The sequence below is a fragment of the Drosophila rhopaloa genome, unplaced genomic scaffold (genome assembly GCF_018152115.1).
Source record: "Drosophila rhopaloa isolate 14029-0021.01 unplaced genomic scaffold, ASM1815211v1 contig_3, whole genome shotgun sequence".
Classification (NCBI taxonomy): Eukaryota; Metazoa; Arthropoda; class Insecta; order Diptera; family Drosophilidae; genus Drosophila; species Drosophila rhopaloa.
Window position 1 is genome coordinate 25,710,375 of NW_025335123.1, and position 18,310 is coordinate 25,728,684.

Below are 18,310 nucleotides of genomic sequence, written 5' to 3' on the forward strand. Positions count from 1 at the left end.
GCTGCTGCAAATGTGGCGAGTGTTGGGCCAAAACCATGACGAGGACAAGTGGCCATCCGATCCCTGCTAATTAGGCCCAGAAATGTGCCATAAAATAAATGGCACAAATGCGAAATTAAATGGCCCGGCCAGGCCAAAGGACATGCGGCCATTTGATTGATGTCCTGGCCGCCGTTTCGGTTTTGGTTTCGGCTTCGGTTTCTATGTCTGTGGCAACAGATTGTGTGTGCTTGTTATTTTCTATTATTATATATGACTTTTCCCCCCCGTTCATTTTTCATCCATTTTTTCTTTGTTTATGTTTTTTTTTTGTTTTGTATTAATTTAGATGTTACCAATGCGGCTTGCCGCTTGCAAAAATATTGTAAAAGGTGGCAGTGAAAATGAACACCCCAGCGGCGATATAAAAGACGATCCTCCAGTTCTCGATGGTCGGCCGGTGGTCGATCACATGACCGGCCACCATGGGCGCCGTGAGTCCCACCAGGTTGGCCACGCAGTTGGTGACCGCGATGAGTAGTCCGGCGAAGCGCGGCGAGAGGTCCAGATGGTTGATCTTGAAGCCGGAGTAGATGGCCCCGTTGAGCCCCATCCCCAGGACGAAAACCACGCAGGTCAGCCACAGGCTGTGGTGGACGAAGCCCACCGAGATGAGGGCCACGGCGGGTCCGTACTGCCCCAGGCTGTTCATCAGCTTGCGGATGACCGTGATGGAGCAGTTCCTCCGCACCAGAAAGTCGGCCAGCATCCCGAACCCGATGGCCACTATCCACATGGCCAAATAGGGCAGCGAGGATATCACCCCGTTGGCCTTGATGTCCACGTCCATCACGCGGTACATGTAGGTGGGCAGCATGGTCATCAGGGTCTCGTAGCCGTAGTTCTGCCCCGCATGGGCCACCAGAATGGCGTAGAAGGCCGGCGACTTGGCGATGCCCATCACCGGCACCCGGCCCGACTCCTCCGGCTGCGCCTGCCAGATGGCCTCCATGATGTGCCGCCGCTCCGCCTCCGATATCCTCGTGCTGGCCGCCGGACTCTCCTGCACCAGCCAGATGAAGAGCACACACCAGACGGTGCTGACCATGCCGAAGACGTAGAAAATCGAGGGCCAGCCGCCGTCGAATCCGTAGTGGGCCAGCAGTCCGCTCAGGGGCATCGATACAATGGTGCCGAACTGGGCTCCCGCGTAGACGGCGGCCCCGGCCAGGCTGCGCTCATCCGGAGGAACCCACTGGGCCAGCAGGGAGTGGGAGCAGGGCACGATGGGACCCTCGCCCAATCCCTGGATGAACCGCACCACGCACAGCCCCAGGGCGCCACCTGATCTCGCCGAGATCGGGACGAAAAAGGCCGCCACCGAGTTGACCATCATGCCCCAGCCGAGGAAGTGGCGTGCACCGAAGTACCGGATCATCAGGCCGAAGGGTATCTGGGTGATCACGTAGCCGTAGAAGAAGCTGGACAGGATGTAGCCCTGCAGCTTGTAGCTCCACACGAACTCGCCGTCCTGCGACTGCGACTCCGCCTCCGAGTTGCGGGGATCTTCGGATCCCGATTCCAAATCCGGATCCGAGATGGCCGTGTGGTTCACCATCACCACAATGGCCACCGACATGTTCGTGCGCATCACGTAGGCATTGGCCATTCCCGAGAAGAGCATTAGGATGACGAAGAACCGGGTCCTGCGCCACGTGGGGATCTCGCTGTCCGAGGAGTAGCGCTCCGGCTTCGCCTGCTTTTCCGGCTTTTCCGGTTTTCCCGCCGCCTTGGCATTGCCATCCTGATCCTTGGACACGGCGCTCTTGTCCATTCTGAACTTTCCTGCCTTTTCCCACTCTAAAAAGCCGATGTTTTTCAGTCTGGGTCATTTGAGTGGATGCTCCAGGGTGATTTGTAAATACATTGGTGCCTACTTTGGGTTAAATATACCTCTTTAACAAATAAAAATCCAACTAATTGGATTATGGGCTACAATTATTATAACCAATCACAAACTAAGCAAGCACACAAACTTAAACGAATAAGTTTGAATAAAAAATGATTACAAAGTTACCTATAATTCATAGTTTAAACAAGCTTAAGCTATTAATATTGATGGCTCCTTTTATTGTTAGTTTATTCTTAAGCTAAAAAACTGCCTATGCAATTATGATAAACAAAAAACGAATCATCGTTTAAACCCGTATTAAATTCATCCAGTCAAACGACTTCACAATAGATTACCCCGAATCGCAAGCAATCCGATACTTTGAAGCCGAGTCGAATCCTTTCCCGCTCGGGTTTGTCATTCATATCAATTTCGCATATTTTATGGCTGGCAAATGAAGCCGTTCGCAAACGAATGAATATGGCCGGAATCTGGGGGATATAACGTGGAATACAAGGGGTTACTTCTGGCATGGGCTGCTCGGCAAAATCAAATTGAGCCTCATCTAATGCAAAGTAAACAAATCCAATTGGATGCGCAAGTGAGGCCAGGTTCAACTAGGGGTGACTTTATACTTCCTCAATTTATGGGTTAAATTACTTGGAGGGTTGCTTCTGAACATCTTACAACTTGGAGATCTTTATATGGGTGAAAATATTATTTTGCATGAGTATCCATTACAAGTCTATTACTTTAAACTTATTTTAAATAGCTTATCTTTGCTAGTTCATGTCATTTCGAAAGTGAAAGGATTTTTATTGTATTGAAAACAGACTTTTTAGCCTTATTAATTTTATTTAATTTAAATGTAGCATTTTTCCAATGCTGGATATTTTCTTATTTGCACTTCGTGATGCTATTAACGAGTTATAATGTTATAACTCACCAAAAACCCAGAGTAAACAACTCGGCAGTGGTCCACTCAACAGCGATTCAGAGGGCGTATTAACCAAGTCCAGGACTAATCCGTAAATTACTCCCAATTTTCGCCGAGAACTCTGGCATTATTCCGGCAGGAATTGCGTGAAACACTGCTGCCGCAGAAGGGATTATAAGCAGGCGGCTTAAGCAGGACCAAAAAAAACACAGGGAAAAAAGGCATAAAAGCCCCGGTGATGACGACACCTTTGCGGCTGACCCGGACGGAGGAGACCATCCCTTTCGTCCTTTCGTCCTTTTGCCCAGCCGGTCGTATTATGCGCTCACACACGGCGCACCGCCTGAGTTGATTACGTATACGCAGCGATGGCCCATGAGTTGATTACGTATACGCACTGGCGGCGAAATGTATGCCAAGTAATTTGCATAAACCGCGAATCGGACGCTCGCAGACAGACATTCGTTGACACAGATGATCGGCATCAAAGGAGGTGCGAATATATCCAGCCGAGCATGCGAAAATAATGAAGACTGGTTGGCATTGCCCAAGCCCTCAGAGAAATCTCAAAAAAAAAGCTAACTACAACAGGGACTGGAATAGGTTTAAAATCTGTTGTTTACCCCGTTTCTTGTGCCCCCTTCTCGAGTGTTATGAGTGCTCCGAATATCTGCGGCAAGGAGTGGCTGAAACATCCCATCTCCGCCGAGGACACGATGACCCGATTGGCCCTGAAGTACGACACTAGCATAGGTCAATTGTGCCGGGCCAATCGGATGCACTGGCAGGATGTCCTGCAGACACGTCGCCACATTTGGGTGCCCGTTCGGAGGCATCAGCCTCAAATAGAGTCTCCCCATGCTGACTTTCAGGAATGCCAGCAGATCGCCAGCAGGAACGTAACACCCCGAACTTCGACCCCAAATGGCCACCCGTCCATTCCACTCGCCAGATCTGTGACCTTGCCACCCCATTTCTACCGCCAGAGTGCTCCGAATCCGGATCTCTTGGCCGAGGAACGAGATCCCCTGCTGATCACCACCAAAATCATGTGGGCCAGCTAGAGGCACTCGCTTTCCTTTCGGTGAAAATTTCATTAGAAAACCACACTGGAGGAGCTAGCTGACAGGAGCTTCCTGCCTGAAGTCGAAAGTGCCACGACACTGAGAGAAAAATTTCCAGCGAATGGATTGTATATTCGAGACTTGCTAACTTTAAGAAGAATTGTAATTAAATTTGGATCAAATAATATATGTCTTTGTCAATAGTTTAAGAAAGAAAAACATAAATTAAATTCATATCAAATTTAATTCATAGCAAATGTGTAACGGCTTATTTAATATTGTTATCATGAATCGAATTTGTTAGTTTTAATAATAATATCAGTAGATTATGTCATAGCCAACTTATTTTCATTGTCTATTTAGTTAATAGTATTTACAGCAGTTTAATCAGGGTAAATAAATATCCGAACATTTTTTCGTTGTCTAGAATATAAAGCTCTCCCTTTTTAGCAACCTTTATCCTTCCGATGCAGCAGCTCAAAGGAAGAGCAACGCAGCCAGCATCCGCATCCTTTTTGGCCTTTTTGAGCTCGGGTGTCTGGCATTTTAGTCGCGCGCGGAAACAAAGGAGCGATGCGATGCGATGCCAAAATGCCGACAACCGCGACAACCTCCTGTCGCGCTGATTAGAAAACCCCCTTGGGGCGCTGAGCGCAGAAATTGGCTCTTAATTGTGGCAGAAGTGAATTTGCCAGCAGCAGGATGCAATTAAGACATTCAGCTGCTGTACTAGAGATTTTCGCCCACTTAGCTGGACATTTTGAGAAGCGCGTAGAGAGGCGCTCCCCGGCGTTTCTCCGTTTTGGTAGGAAGTCCGTGTGCTCCGGTCCAGATAAGCGCCTGCTCATATTTAAATGCGAATAATTACTAATCTGGGGGCCAGGACACAGGACACAGGACACAGGACCCCGGACACGGACACGGACACCCACTCATCCGGATGGCTCGCAAAAAAAAGGACAGCGGGGAATATGCGTACGTGCTCGTGTGATAAATTCACATTTTCCGGCTGACAAGCGGCAGCCAGGACAATCGGCCCCGGCATTGATAGACACGATGGGGGAAAAGGACGAGGACGAGGAGGAGGACAAGGACGAGGGCGAGAAAGAGCAGGAGACGTGAAGCCAGGTGAAATGGCAGCCGTGAAACGTAGCGGAACGCCGGTGTCAAAAAGGAAGTGCCAACAAAAAAGCCACCAAAAAAATGCCACCATCCGACGAGGTGGTGGTGCAAAATGGAAGGCCACATTTTGTGCCTTTCTGACAGACGCAACTTTGAAATTGCTCTGATTATGCGGGGAGAGGGGCTCGAGATTGGGGCATCGAGAATCGAGACTCCGGACTCGAGATGTGGGGCATGGGTTTTGGGTTTTTGTCTTGAGACTCAAACCTCGGCACTCAACGGCATGTTGACAATGATAACGAAGTTGGTCACGGCTCTCTGAAACACACAGAAAAATATCCTTGAATAGGAACAGAATCTATTAAGCACGTTAATTAAAAAGCTATCCTTTTACTGATACGTTGTTCAATAAAAAATAAATGTTTAACAGAAAGCTCGGAAAAATAATCATTAATTGTTTTTAAAATGTATTATTATGCTTCCAAGAAAAATTGTGTCTGGATTGGTTTATTATGTTTTCAATAATATTGGCATTTAACCATCATATTTTACTTAGAGGTATTATATTTTTCAAAAATGGCATGTAACAGTTTATAATTGTTTATAACACTGTTTAAAATTACTGCATTTAATGTTCTAAATTAAAACTCTTTTGATAACAGAAATTGGTCATAAATTACAATTAGCTTGCATCGTTTTTGAAGTCCATTTTTTCTCTCTGTGTAATTCGATGGCTGGCGGTGGGGAAGAAAAACAAAAGCGCACATCGCCAAATATCAAATGTCGCATGCTGGCATTAATATTTCATGAGAAATCATAGTTTGCTGATGCGTATAATTCAAAGGAATTGCAATCTGAATTAATTTTTGAATGCCAAGCAGCCAGGTGGCATTTATATTGATTCGCTTTAGAATTTACATGGCTTGCCGCCCAATCGATTGATTGATGAGTGGGTCAGACAGTTCGATTTGGTGGTGTTCGATGGTGATGGCAGTAGTGCTATTGCCAGTGGTGCATTGGTACTCCGATATTTGCGGATCGATGGAACAGAAGTTGCACAAAGAACAAAGTTTTTGGCGAACGAAACTCATTTATTTGTTTTCCGCCGTGACAGTTGAACCATGTAATTATACACAGACAGCTACCCATTCTGATTCGCATTCCCATTCCCATTCCCTCTGGCTTCAGTTTCAGTTTCAGTTTCTGGTTTGGGTTTGGGTTTGGGTTTGAGTTTTCGGGCGACTTATGAATTATGACAGTTTTGCACACCACGCGCAACTTTGGCCGGGCTTTCAAATAGAAATTATTAGAAAGTTTCCAGCGAAAGCGAAAAGGGGGGACAGCTGCATGGCATGAGATTAGTGCAACTGGGAGTGGGGATCTCTTTGAGAAATGAGAAATGAGAAATGGGAAATAGCTGGGGGCCACAATCCAAGGCATTCTCATATTGAACGTTTGAAGGTTTTCGTTGAGTTTTTGATTTATGTGGCATGGGGATTATGTTCACAAATGGCACATATGGATGGAGCAGATGCAGCTAGGCGACAAATGTCATCCGAACATATTTGGCCCTGTTGGATTTGGTCCAACAATAAGTTCTCCCAAGAAAAACGGAAATATTTCCATTACCATTCTAGCCATTTGTTATCCAAACTTCAATTTCTTTTGTAACCAAGTCATCTAAAGGAGCATTAAACCTACTTTAGATAACTCTATAAAAAACATGCGCAAAGATCTATATTTTGCAATCATGAACAGTTGCATTGCCAAATATTGACTAGCGCATTCATTTGTAATTTTCTTACTTGGAGCACAATAACGTATTATATAATATAGTATCGATATGATAAAATGAAGATTTATTTGAAAAGCTGTTTACCCATTACCAACACTCTTATCGCATCGCACATTTCGCAACGCCAATTAATAATTGCGAATTTCGAGGCGCTCTGGCGTCGCATGAAAAACAATCAACAATCATCATGCCCAACTGGCCAGATGAAGGTTATTGAATTACATTAACGGCAGACGCTCCGCGATTGGCCAAGTGGGAGGTCCTGGGGGGTCCTTTAAAAGGAGTGAGGACAACAACGTCTTGGGACGCACAGTCGGATTCACACTTGTACCGCCATCATCATCATCGGGACAATCATCATTCATTCGTGCAATGTGGCATTCATTTCTGCATTCATTCGCATCCTTCTTTACAACCACCTCCACCTCTCTACCCCTGTCTCTTTCACTCCCCGCACTATCCATCTCATTCACGCCGTCTCAGTCGCATCTTCGTTTATTCGCTCATTTAAGCATTCGTGTTGTCGTTTCAGTTTCAATTTGCCTTGGCAACATTTTCGCAAATGTCTTTTTAATTGATTCGCAGCGATGCGAATGCGAACGCGAATAAGCGACGAAAGAGATGGGTAGACTGGCGTACGAAAGTGATGGCGATAGAGATATCTACCTGCCCGGCTGCCGAGTGTAATTATAAATTGAATTAAAAGGCGCACATTTCGTCTTTTAATTTCGCCTGCTGCTTGAGCTTAATTAAAATTTCATTATGTCTCTCATATATATAAATATATATTCTCCTTGCTGAAGGATGACTGCGAAAGAGGAAGAGGGACAACAAGAAGTACAGAGCGATATATGCACAAAATATATTTGACAAGCAGCTTTACGAGCGAGCAGTAAAAATACTTGTTCTCCATTAATGTTCGCCTAATGCATGTGCATAGTGCCACTCCACCGAAAACCCCCATATTATTATGCAAAAGAAAAAAAACTAACAGAAAATACTGCCAACGAAAAGGGAGTAACAGTAAAAAAGAGAGAGTGAAATGCTAGCGCAACTTGTCGACATGAAATGTTGTTGTCATTCTGTCTGGCAATTGCCCTTCTTCTTGTTTTTGTTGCTACTGTAGTTTATCGTCTTTGTTCCCTATACATATATGCATTTTTCCCACTGTATGTGTGTTTGTGTGCCTGTTGTTGTAGTGTTGTTGAATATTTGTTGTAGTAACAAAGCATAGCATAGTTTTTAGCGCAAATCAAAATGATTGATGATGATGGTCGCTCTAGATCTTGCACCCCTCATATGAAATGCACCCGCCCACCATGTCATGTCCTCTAGCTACAACAACAATAGCAATAACAACAACAATAGCAATAACAACAACAACAACCGAAACAACAACAATAAGAGCTACATTCACTTGACAGTTATGGCTGCTGATATGCTGCAAATAAACTAAATAAATCCCCTTTTGTGTAATGTCATTTTTGTGCCACTTTGTTTTCAAGGCAAGCAGTTCCAAGAGAGAGAGAGAGAGAGATAAAAAGAGACCGGGTTTTTTCCCACTGACATTGTCTATTCCAATTTCAATTGTAAATTGACACGGCTCCAAAAAGTAGGCAACATATCTTGGTGGGCTACAGAGGGGGAGGAGCGGATGTGTTCCACCACATAGCACTTCATTAACATGGGGCAACGCACACAAGCACATGCACACAAATTGGCCAATCGCTTCAGTGAAGGATTATTTGCCCCTTGCCCTTTTGGCGTCCCCTCCCCACCCCCTCGCCCCTCACCACTCTCCGCATTAGTCATACTTGTGGTAATAAGGGGGCGGTGGGTGGTTTAGACTGCGGCTGCCCCGAGGTCCTTACAAACAGCTGCAGCAGCTGCAGCAAACCCCAAATTGTTTAGCATATTCAAGCTGAGGCCGCCCACCCACTTCCACTCCCCGCCCACCCACGCTCACATTCCCTTTCTCCGGCTAAACCTATTTGGAGCATTCAACAATTTGGTCATGTTAATAATGTTGACTTCTCGGCCAAGCTTAATCTATTCATACAGGTATAAATTAAATGTGGTTTAAAGTCTTAGTCATAACACAATATTTAAACAGTTTTATAGGTTTTTTATGAAAGTCATGCCTTTTAAAATAAAATAATGTAGTTTATAAGATAAAAAGAAATGGGAAAAACAATTTCGTTGTGCTCAAAATATTTAATCATGGTGTCAAAAAAAATTTAAATTAAATTAATCTGTTTTTCTTTGTAACTTGGCCAAAAATAGGTGCACAGAGAAAGGTCTGACACTTTTGTTAAGCTAAGAACCTAGATAATAAAAAATGTACTTCTTGGCCTATTTTAAAATTTTTTAAAAGGAGTTAGATTACTTTTTTTTTGCCAAAATTTAACAAAATCAAACATTTGCAACATTGAATGCCAATCAATTGGAAATTTTATAACGAATTCAACGAGGTATGACATTCCAACCTTTGGCCGACATTTAGAAAGAAATGCTGAACTGCCCTATGATAATTTAATGGTTCAAAAACACAACGAAAAAGTAATTGAACTGGTTTTTCACTTGCCATTTTCCACCTCCGTCACTGGCAGCTGTCGTACTAAGTGTAATACCTGTTATACGACTGTTATACAAGCCGAACCTACATCGAGTTGGGCTATTAGGGAAAAACCCGTTTGCTGTGTGGCAATCTGTAGGCACTTTGCACTAAACATAAATTTCCCAGCAGTTTGACACGACACGGAGAAAACTCAAATTATATGCGAGTACATGGATTTTGCGTGTGTGTGTGCACACCCACACCAGGGCACACACACGGACACAGTGACAGCAGTGCGTGTGTGTAGAACAAGCCTTCAAATTCCCCCGGGGACTTTGGCAGAGTGCAATGTCTGTCAACACTAATTGTTGGCTCCTGCTCAGCCGCTCGGCTGCTGTCTTTTGCTACAATAATGTCGTGTGTTCTCGTGGATGTATTCCGGTGTCAGGCCCCTCTAATACCGCCTGTCCTAGTCACCATCCCCCCACACCCCACACCCCACCGCAATCCACAGCCTGGTGTGTTAATCCGGCTTACTAGTACGTACACTAAGGGAAAATCTCAAGCTGCCGTTCCTTAATAGCCTCACTTTGTTATAACCAAAATGAAATGGCCCACCACACAAATCTCTAGGTTCGAACACCTCTATAAAAGATTTGCCAAACATCTACTACTATCTTATCAGATTCAGATTCCTTTATTTTTGATACATTGACAATGCCAGTAAATTTCTGGGTTATGTACTAGAACATTGTGTTAATCCAATTTTGTTGCAATCTCAGTTAAATAGATTTTTTCTGCGTGTGGACTTTGAGTCAGAGGCAACGATGTCCTGGCATCGGCATTAGCTTCGCTTTTGGCATATATCCTGCATAGCTCAATTTTGGTGGCGAGGACAAGACAAATACTAGTTGTTGTAGTACACAACACTAATACTAATGCCACCTCGGGCCGGGTGTCTAATTAAATTGGGTCAAACCAGTCAAACCAGTTAACTCACTTGTCTTTGGATTACGTTTGCATCTGACTTAATCTCGATGGTGGAGCTACTGCGTCTCATATGAGTCCGCCTTTTCCACCTTCGCAGAAATTGTTTTTCCTGTGGACATAACAAATTGCTTTCAGGCAGCCGCTGCCCTCAAAATCAAATTATTGTCCTGGTCTCGCCCTTCGGTTAACTCTACACACACACAACCACACACACACACTAACACTCATAAAACATTGTCTCTGGCGAGTTTATTAAAACTTTCCACCGACCAAAATATCGAAACTTGGACTCGACTTCTCGGCCGGCTGGCAGTAAACTTTTGACCTGTTGCAAACTGACTTTGAGGCACTGCATCTCCTCCAGGACCTCCACCCACTCTTCGTCCTTGCAGGAAGTTGGCGGCCAAGTTTGCAGCGCCCGGCTAAATTGTGTAATTAATTGGGAATGCCAAGCGGAGCAGGACAAAGCTGGAACCTGGGCCACCGGCGCTATAATTTCCATCAATTAAATCGTGGGAATTTTGTTGACTCCTTCTGAAAGGAGCTCTAAAATAACAAACTTCCATTAATTTTTGAACCATTTAAATCATTACATAATTTTCTAGTTTTTAAACATTTAAAAACGAACTTTATTTTAACTTTACTGGCTTTAAATTTAGTTATAACTCTTATTTCAAACAAATATTCAGTCTGCAAAATTTCTATATAAGCGAAATTAAATTCCTGTTAGTAGCAGAGCAACTTTTTTATTAAGCTTGTCCTTCCAATTACCATTCAATTTAAGCATGAGTTTCTTTTTGTGCCCAATGAAGCTAATCAACTCGTCCGAAATCACAGTAAAATTGTGAACTAAAATATTTTTGCGAGCAGAAGTGATGCAATTAGTAACTAGGTCACTTTACTTTAATCCGCTTTTCTTGAAGAAATAAATAAAACTTTGTTATACTGAAATCGATAGTAAACAGAGGGATAATAAATTTGACATGTGGTACGCACAGGAATTCGCATGCTGAGTGGCAGCAATAAATGCCCATAATCACGGCACACAAACTCGAGTCCAGATACAAGATACAAGATACAAGTTTTAGACACAGTTGCAGATACCGATTTAATTTGCCACAGCAGTAAGCTCTTCTATATTCGGAGGAGAGCTCGAACTCGAACTCGCAACTCGAAGGCAAAACAAACTTGTCTAATCCAATGAAAACAAGCAGCTCAGCTGCGATTGATAAGGGCAAGTCGGACTAACTAGGCAACCGGAGCGACCTTCTATATCCCCTTCCATACCCCCTTCTATATCCCCCGAATTTATCCTGACAACCGCTTAGCTCATTTGACTGCTGCCAGGACAACAATTGTGCAGTATCTTTTGTCCGATTTTTGGCTTTAATCTTCGGATTTGCCACGTAAATACTTTGCAACCGGCTTCAGAATGTCCAGTTTAAGTGAATGGAGTTTTGGGTGGCTATGGAGGTTAAACTAAACTGAGGTGACAACATTTTGCCAAGTGCAATTTACAGTAAAATTGTATGCATAATTTCCGTTATGACACTTGCGGTCCGAACACACACACATTTGAAGAGAGAAATGTATTTGCAGTCTGATGCATAGATAGATGTGGTTACACATTCCTCTACACTGCCAGAAAATGCTTAAGTTATGGATTTTTTAAAAGCGAATAAAAACATTAGGGGACTATCTAGGGATTAAAAGTGCAATTGATTAAAATCCCTAATTAAAATCCAATTTATTCATAGCTTTTAGGCATTATTCTCTTAAAGTAAGATTTCGTTTGTTTTTTATAATTTATAGATAGGAGAGTGCCGTATATTCCAGTGCATGTTTATATTTGCTTATGGATCTGTAAGTAAGTGAACTAGTAGCTATGGCAAAATAGCAGAGATGCCTGCAGGCTGCATACTAATTTATGTTATCCTTACCACGCCACTCATGCCACACAAATGGAAATATGTAGAGAAATCAGAGTCGCAATACTCGTAATTACAAATTGCCAGAGTCGAAGTCACAGCCAGATCCCACAATCCAGAATCCCGAATACCGAGTCCCGAATCCCGAATCCTGAATGCCAAACCCCAGACCACTTGATATCCCTTAAATCCTTTTAATGCCCGCGCGCAGCCTTTGATTTTTGCAATATCAATTAGCGTAAAACGCGTAGGCCGCCAAAACTGGCGAAAGTGGATGGGGTATTACTGCCCATAAGGATTTACAGCTGCTGATTATTTCATTAGGCGAAAGTAAATTTAAACGCCAGACGCACGTTAAATTTATGTTAATTTTCCAAAAGGCTGCCAGCCAAAAAGGATGCGGAAATGGCGTAGACAAGGAGCAGGAGGCGCGGAGCAAGAGCAAAACAGACAGCCAAGGAAATAAAGATGTTAAGAGCGAAAGCGGGGTAAATAAAAGGGAATATATGGAGATATCTATTACAGAGTATACTGCAAACTAACACAATGTCTTAGTGATTTTTAAAGATATTTATTTATTAAGAATATATATTACAAATAATTAAGTTTCGGCAAACTGTAATGTTGCAAAAATCAAATTAAGAATCATAAATGGCCCTTATCAATAGTGTTTTTATTTATTTATACATTTCCCACATTTGCCAGCCTAACTAATTTAATCGAAATTGTTAGAACGTCATCTGAAAAAATCCCCAAAAGCACTATCTGCCTTTCAGAGATGTCCATATGCTGCAAATGGACCGTTGCCAAGCCAAAAAACAGAGACACACTTGCAGATAGATACGTTTCCGTGAATCCAAAGCCATATCTCGGCGTCTCACTTGACACACATACACGCAGTTGTTGTGATCGACCGGGAATATCCATATCGATATCCATATCCATTTGCATCCTATCCCCCGGGCATATCTAGCTCGCCAGTAATGGTCATTAATTAACAACAAATTTGTGTTTATAGTCCGGCGAGCAAAACAAAAACAGAAGAATGGGATGGCGTGGCGTGGCAAATAGACACAGAGAGCGATCAGGTGGCTCTAGATTATGTTCAGAGATCGGCCTGACACCGCTTGGCACTCGGAACCCCGATACCCTGATAACCACAATACCAAGCCGAGCCGATTCCCATACCCATTCCAATTCCCATTTCCATTTCAATACCCGAAGCCGGCCACCAAAAACCGCGCATGTGTCGCCGTCAATGGCAAACATCTGGCGGAGTCGGACACATACTAGTATATATTATAAATCTCTGGCGGAGCGGACAAATAAAGCCGGCAGCGCATTAGATACGTTCGCCAGTTAATTATTCCCCAGGGATCCTGGGATCACGGATCAGTGGAAGTGAAAACACTACCCAGTGTTTTTCAGATAGCGGAGGGAATGATGTTTATTCGTTTACTTGTGTTATTATTCTCTAATCAAATTTAATTAAAAACCCTTTATCTTTAAAATACATTTATAAAAACTACCTTCATTTGTTAACGCTTTTTTGTTAATTATTTGTGTAATATTTTAGTTCGAAATTTTTGAAATCGCAGTTGTCTGGGCCTCAAGCAAGTGAAATGAAGTACAAGAAAATAGGGCATCTGTGAGTTGAAAGCCCTGCGATTGCTGCGTAGATCCGATAGCTCTCATCAATTTTTCCGACGTCCGTCACTCAGCCGGAGTGTGGTCCCTGGATATATTATAAATATTATAAATATTTGGACACTCGGCCGGAGACCGCTCATTTGCGATCATGGACTTCTTTGCGACGGGCGGGTTCCAGCAGCTGTACAGCGATCTGGACGAGGAGCCACTGGCCGGCGGCGATGCCCTCCTGAACACGTCCACTCTGGTGGACTTTGGGGGCTCCTATGCGGAGGAGTCGTTCGACTGTGGCCACCTGGAGGAATCGGACTACTACGGCATCATCACGCTGGACAGCAACAACAATGGTGGCCCCGTCCAGGAGGCAGATCCCTCGCTGTTCATTGACTTCAACGATTTGACCGCCTGTCCGCCGGACTTGAGTGACTGGGAGCAGCGTCTACTAGATAACTTCGTGGAGATTCCCGAGCTGGTGGACTTTCTGCCGGAGCGAACGCCTTTGTGCACGGACAACTGTGCGGATTTCCTGGAGGAGAGTAACAGTAATCTCCGGTTGGCCGGACCACCACCGGAGGTCCTTGATCCAGACAGTCCTAATCCTCCTCCTGCTGCCACTTCTGCCACTCCTGCCCTCCAGATGAGCGAGAACGCCGCCGGCGAGAGGGGCTACCTGTGCACCTTCGGCAACTGCGACAAGATCTATGCCAAGCCCGCCCATTTGAAGGCCCATCTGAGGAGGCACCTGGGCGAGAAGCCCTACGTCTGCAGTTGGCCCGACTGCGTCTGGCGCTTCTCCCGCTCCGATGAGCTGGCCCGGCACAAGCGCTCCCATTCCGGGGTGAAGCCCTACAAGTGCGACTACTGCGCCAAGTGCTTCGCCCGGTCGGATCACCTCACCAAGCACCGCAAGGTGCACGAGAGGCGCCTCCTGGCCGCATCCCGAGCAGGCAGACTCATCTCCGACGACCTGTATGCCGTGCGACCCGGTCGGAAGCGCAAGAATCAGCTCTGATTTATTTTTATTTCTGAATGGAATGCCGACAAAAAAATGCAGCTTTAACGTATTTTACTTAGAAAATGTTACCTAGGTTATCGTATTACACTTAGTGATTCAGACGGATGGACCTAAGTTACTTAGCTAATTAACACTTAAAAACAAAATATCAAAATATAAATGTTCATAAACCAAATCAATAGTTTAGCTCCTCAGCTGCACAAAGCAATCATTCTTTGGCCAAGTTCGAAGAGAAAGGCCAAAACCTCGAAAAATCCAATTTAGTTTTTTGATCAAAACCCCGGGAAATATTGGTCAGATAGTGAAATGTCATACCTCGTTAACTTCGTTATAAAATTTCCAATCGATTGGCACTCTCAGCTGAAAATTTTTATTTTTGATCAATTCTCGCAAAAAATCATAAAGAAATCATAGTTAATCACTTAAACATCATATGCTAATTAAATAATTCAACCCAAGAGTAACTAATTAATTAATGTTTAACAAGAAAGGAAAGCTAACTTCGGGCGGAGCCGAAGTTGATATACCCTTGCAGAATATTCTATAAATTAAATTCTCCAAAATTATTCATATGATGCATTCTTAATACTCATAAAAAGTCCCTACTTCCTAACTTTAAAAACACCAAAGTTATGTCATTTGCAATCGTTCAGCTATATGGCAGCTATAAGATATAGTCGGCCGATCCTTATGAAATTTGGTAGGTCGGATTTATTGGCCAAAAATAAAACTCATAGAAAATCCCAACTTCCTAACTTTAAAAACACCAAAGTAATGGCATTTCCGATCGTTCAGTTATATGGCAGCTATATGATATAGTGGCCCGATCCGGCTCGTTCCGACTTATATACTACCTGCAATAGAAAGACAACTTTTGGGAAAGTTTCAAGCAGATAGCTTTAAAACTGAGGGACTAGTTTGCGTAGAAACGGACGGACAGACGGACAGACGGACAGACGGACGGACAGACGGACAGACGGACAGACGGACATGGCTAGATCGACTCTCCTGGTGATGCTGATCAAGAATATATATACTTTATAGGGTCGGATATGTCTCCTTCACTGCGTTGCAAACTTTTGACTGAAATTATTATACCCTCTGCAAGGGTATAAAAAGCATGTAAATGAAATACACCAAAGGTTAATAATGTTATTTAAATTACAAAATAAATAAATACAATCAAGTGACCAAAAGAGCATATGATTAAATTACAAGAAGCATTAATTCATTACAAAACAAAAATCGAATTTATCCATATGATGAAATAAGTTCATTTTGCGGCGCACAGTGTTTGTCCATTTCAGAGGGCAATGATAACTTTATTACTTTCATTCATTGCAAAACAGTAGGCGTGTGAAAATGTAATGAGTTGTATAGTGAACACATATGTTTATTGTAAGAAGTAAACACAGCTTTGGAAACATGGCCTTAAAGCTAATTAGGCGTTATGAAAACTCCGAGTCCGATGCCAAGACTCAACCCAAACTTGTTTTGGGTCACCTGACTCGAGCTCCTTTGCAATGTCCTCTGGGTAATTGTCTGGCCACCATCTCCTCGCTGGACCTGCTCGTCCACCTGAAGGAACAGCACTTGACCCCGGCCTCTGCTAACGATCATTTTCACCTGGCTTTCGAGGGAGAGCGCTGCACCCTGGTCTTCGATCCCCAGCGACTGACTCCGCGCCACACCATTTGCTTGGGCGTCCTGCTTTTCGGAGGCAAACGTGGCGAAGTGGGCAAATTACCCGGCGAACAGGAACTCTGTCATCGAAATCGTGTCCCGCCGGATTCGGGATTGCAAACGGTGGCGGATCATCAGCCCGTTTTGGTTCTGGTGCGGAAGTGTGCCTTCTTCGAGTGGCTATCGCAGGATAGGGATATGAAATCGAAGGAGGAGGAGGAGGAGTTCCCTAATCAGCGAAGACACGACTACGGAAACCCTAGAACGGAGGAATACCTGCATTTCAGGAGTCCTCACACAGGAAAGTGCCTTCCCAGGAGGGTGGAACGCCTGGACTTCAGAGCTGAGGCGTGGCCAAAAAGCATGGGAGAAACTCACAACCAGGACCTCATACACAGCAAAAGAACGGATTACAAAAGTCATGCCTCAAAAGATCAAAAGAGACAAGGTCCAAAGGAGACCATTGACCCAGGAAACCTGGAAATGTACCTCATTTGGACGCAGAGTGTTCCCAGTACCCGACCCCTCTACGCCTCCATCACCGTCCACGATCGCACCATGTCGGAGGGTCGGAGTGTCCTCCGATTGGTGACCAATTCCGGCAGAGCTCGTCCCGAACTCGATGGCAAACAGCTGCCCCATTCCCGCAATTCCTTGTGGCTCACCCAAGGGGAAATTGAGCAGTTGAGTGGAGCGAAGCGCGGTCTCCATCTCGAAATGATCCTGAAAGAGCGATTGGAAGAGCCATCTTAAATACAAAACCATTTAATGTTTTAGCTAAAAAATGTAAAAAAAAATTTTATGTTTAAAAAATTGATTAGTTTGTTCTAATACTAAACAAAAAAAATATATTTTACTTGAAAAAAAATTATCCATGCTAAATGTGTTATACATATATTAATAAATAAGAAGGGGTTCTAAAAGTTAAATGTGTTTTATGTAAAGAAACAAAACGGGGTTCTAAAACATAAATACAGAAAAAGGAGAGAGAAAAAGAATGCAAGGGCGGCAGTGGGGTGGTGACAATCTGATAAAGGACCTTGGTTAAGGATCCCCCATCCTCGCATCCTTTATGCGCTGTCATATCGCATACTTTACGGCTTTCAGGGCGAGTGCTTTCGTACATTTGAAGTGAATTTACAGCGCAACTTGCTTGTATAATGGCATTTACTTTATGCAAACATTGCCGAGCGAGCACAGCCTCAAGGAGTCCCGCTGCAGGATTCTGCAACAATTATTGCCCCACTCGTTAAGGCAAGCTGCACCGCCACCCCCCGCCACTCCCCACCCCCCAGAGAACTCCTGCTTATTCGAAAGTAATTAGCATAAAAATAAATACCACTCATTAAGTCATGTTGTTTTTATCTATTTACTGTTTGATATTGCCGTCGTCAGGGTCGTTGTTTTGCTTTTGTTTTTGTTTCTCTTTCTCTTTTTATACCCTTGCAGAGGGTATTATAATTTTGGTCAAAAGTGTGCAACGCAGTGAAGGAGACATCTCCGACCCTATAAAGTATATATATTCTTGATCAGGATCACCTCCTGAGTTGATATAGCCATGTCCGTCTGTCCGTCTGTCCGTCTGTCCGTCTGTCCGTCTGTCCGTCTGTCCGTCTGTCCGTCTGTCTGTCCGTCTGTCTGTTTCTACGCGAACTAGTCTCTCAGTTTTAAAGATATCGAATTGAAACTTTGCACACAC

The 18,310-nt window shown here is 43.9% G+C and overlaps 4 protein-coding genes across 4 annotated transcripts; 3 read left to right on the forward strand and 1 right to left on the reverse strand.

Moving 5' to 3' along the window:
• Positions 1 to 319: 319 nt before the first annotated feature.
• LOC108042990 (putative inorganic phosphate cotransporter) lies at positions 320 to 1,851 on the reverse strand. The gene has a single exon (XM_017121520.1). The coding sequence runs from the start codon at positions 1,811 to 1,813 to the stop codon at positions 332 to 334; it is 1,482 nt and encodes a 493-aa protein (XP_016977009.1). The 5' UTR covers positions 1,814 to 1,851; the 3' UTR covers positions 320 to 331.
• Positions 1,852 to 3,384: 1,533 nt separating this feature from the next.
• On the forward strand, positions 3,385 to 4,036 carry LOC108042993. The gene has a single exon (XM_017121523.1). The coding sequence runs from the start codon at positions 3,461 to 3,463 to the stop codon at positions 3,869 to 3,871; it is 411 nt and encodes a 136-aa protein (XP_016977012.1). The 5' UTR covers positions 3,385 to 3,460; the 3' UTR covers positions 3,872 to 4,036.
• Positions 4,037 to 14,061: 10,025 nt separating this feature from the next.
• Positions 14,062 to 14,948, forward strand: LOC108042992 (Krueppel-like factor 9). Its single transcript, XM_017121522.1, has one exon. The coding sequence runs from the start codon at positions 14,062 to 14,064 to the stop codon at positions 14,923 to 14,925; it is 864 nt and encodes a 287-aa protein (XP_016977011.1). The 3' UTR covers positions 14,926 to 14,948.
• Positions 14,949 to 16,325: 1,377 nt separating this feature from the next.
• Positions 16,326 to 17,379, forward strand: LOC108042991. Its single transcript, XM_017121521.1, has one exon. It carries the CDS (start codon positions 16,354 to 16,356, stop codon positions 17,362 to 17,364), a length of 1,011 nt encoding a protein of 336 aa, XP_016977010.1. The 5' UTR covers positions 16,326 to 16,353; the 3' UTR covers positions 17,365 to 17,379.
• The last annotated feature ends 931 nt before the right edge of the window (positions 17,380 to 18,310 follow it).

Coding starts and splice junctions, on each gene's coding strand:
- LOC108042991 (XM_017121521.1), top strand. CDS start 16,354: ATGGCCTTAAAGCTAATTAGGCGTTATGAAAACTCCGAGTCCGATGCC.
- LOC108042993 (XM_017121523.1), top strand. CDS start 3,461: ATGAGTGCTCCGAATATCTGCGGCAAGGAGTGGCTGAAACATCCCATC.
- LOC108042990 (XM_017121520.1), bottom strand. CDS start 1,813: ATGGACAAGAGCGCCGTGTCCAAGGATCAGGATGGCAATGCCAAGGCG.
- LOC108042992 (XM_017121522.1), top strand. CDS start 14,062: ATGGACTTCTTTGCGACGGGCGGGTTCCAGCAGCTGTACAGCGATCTG.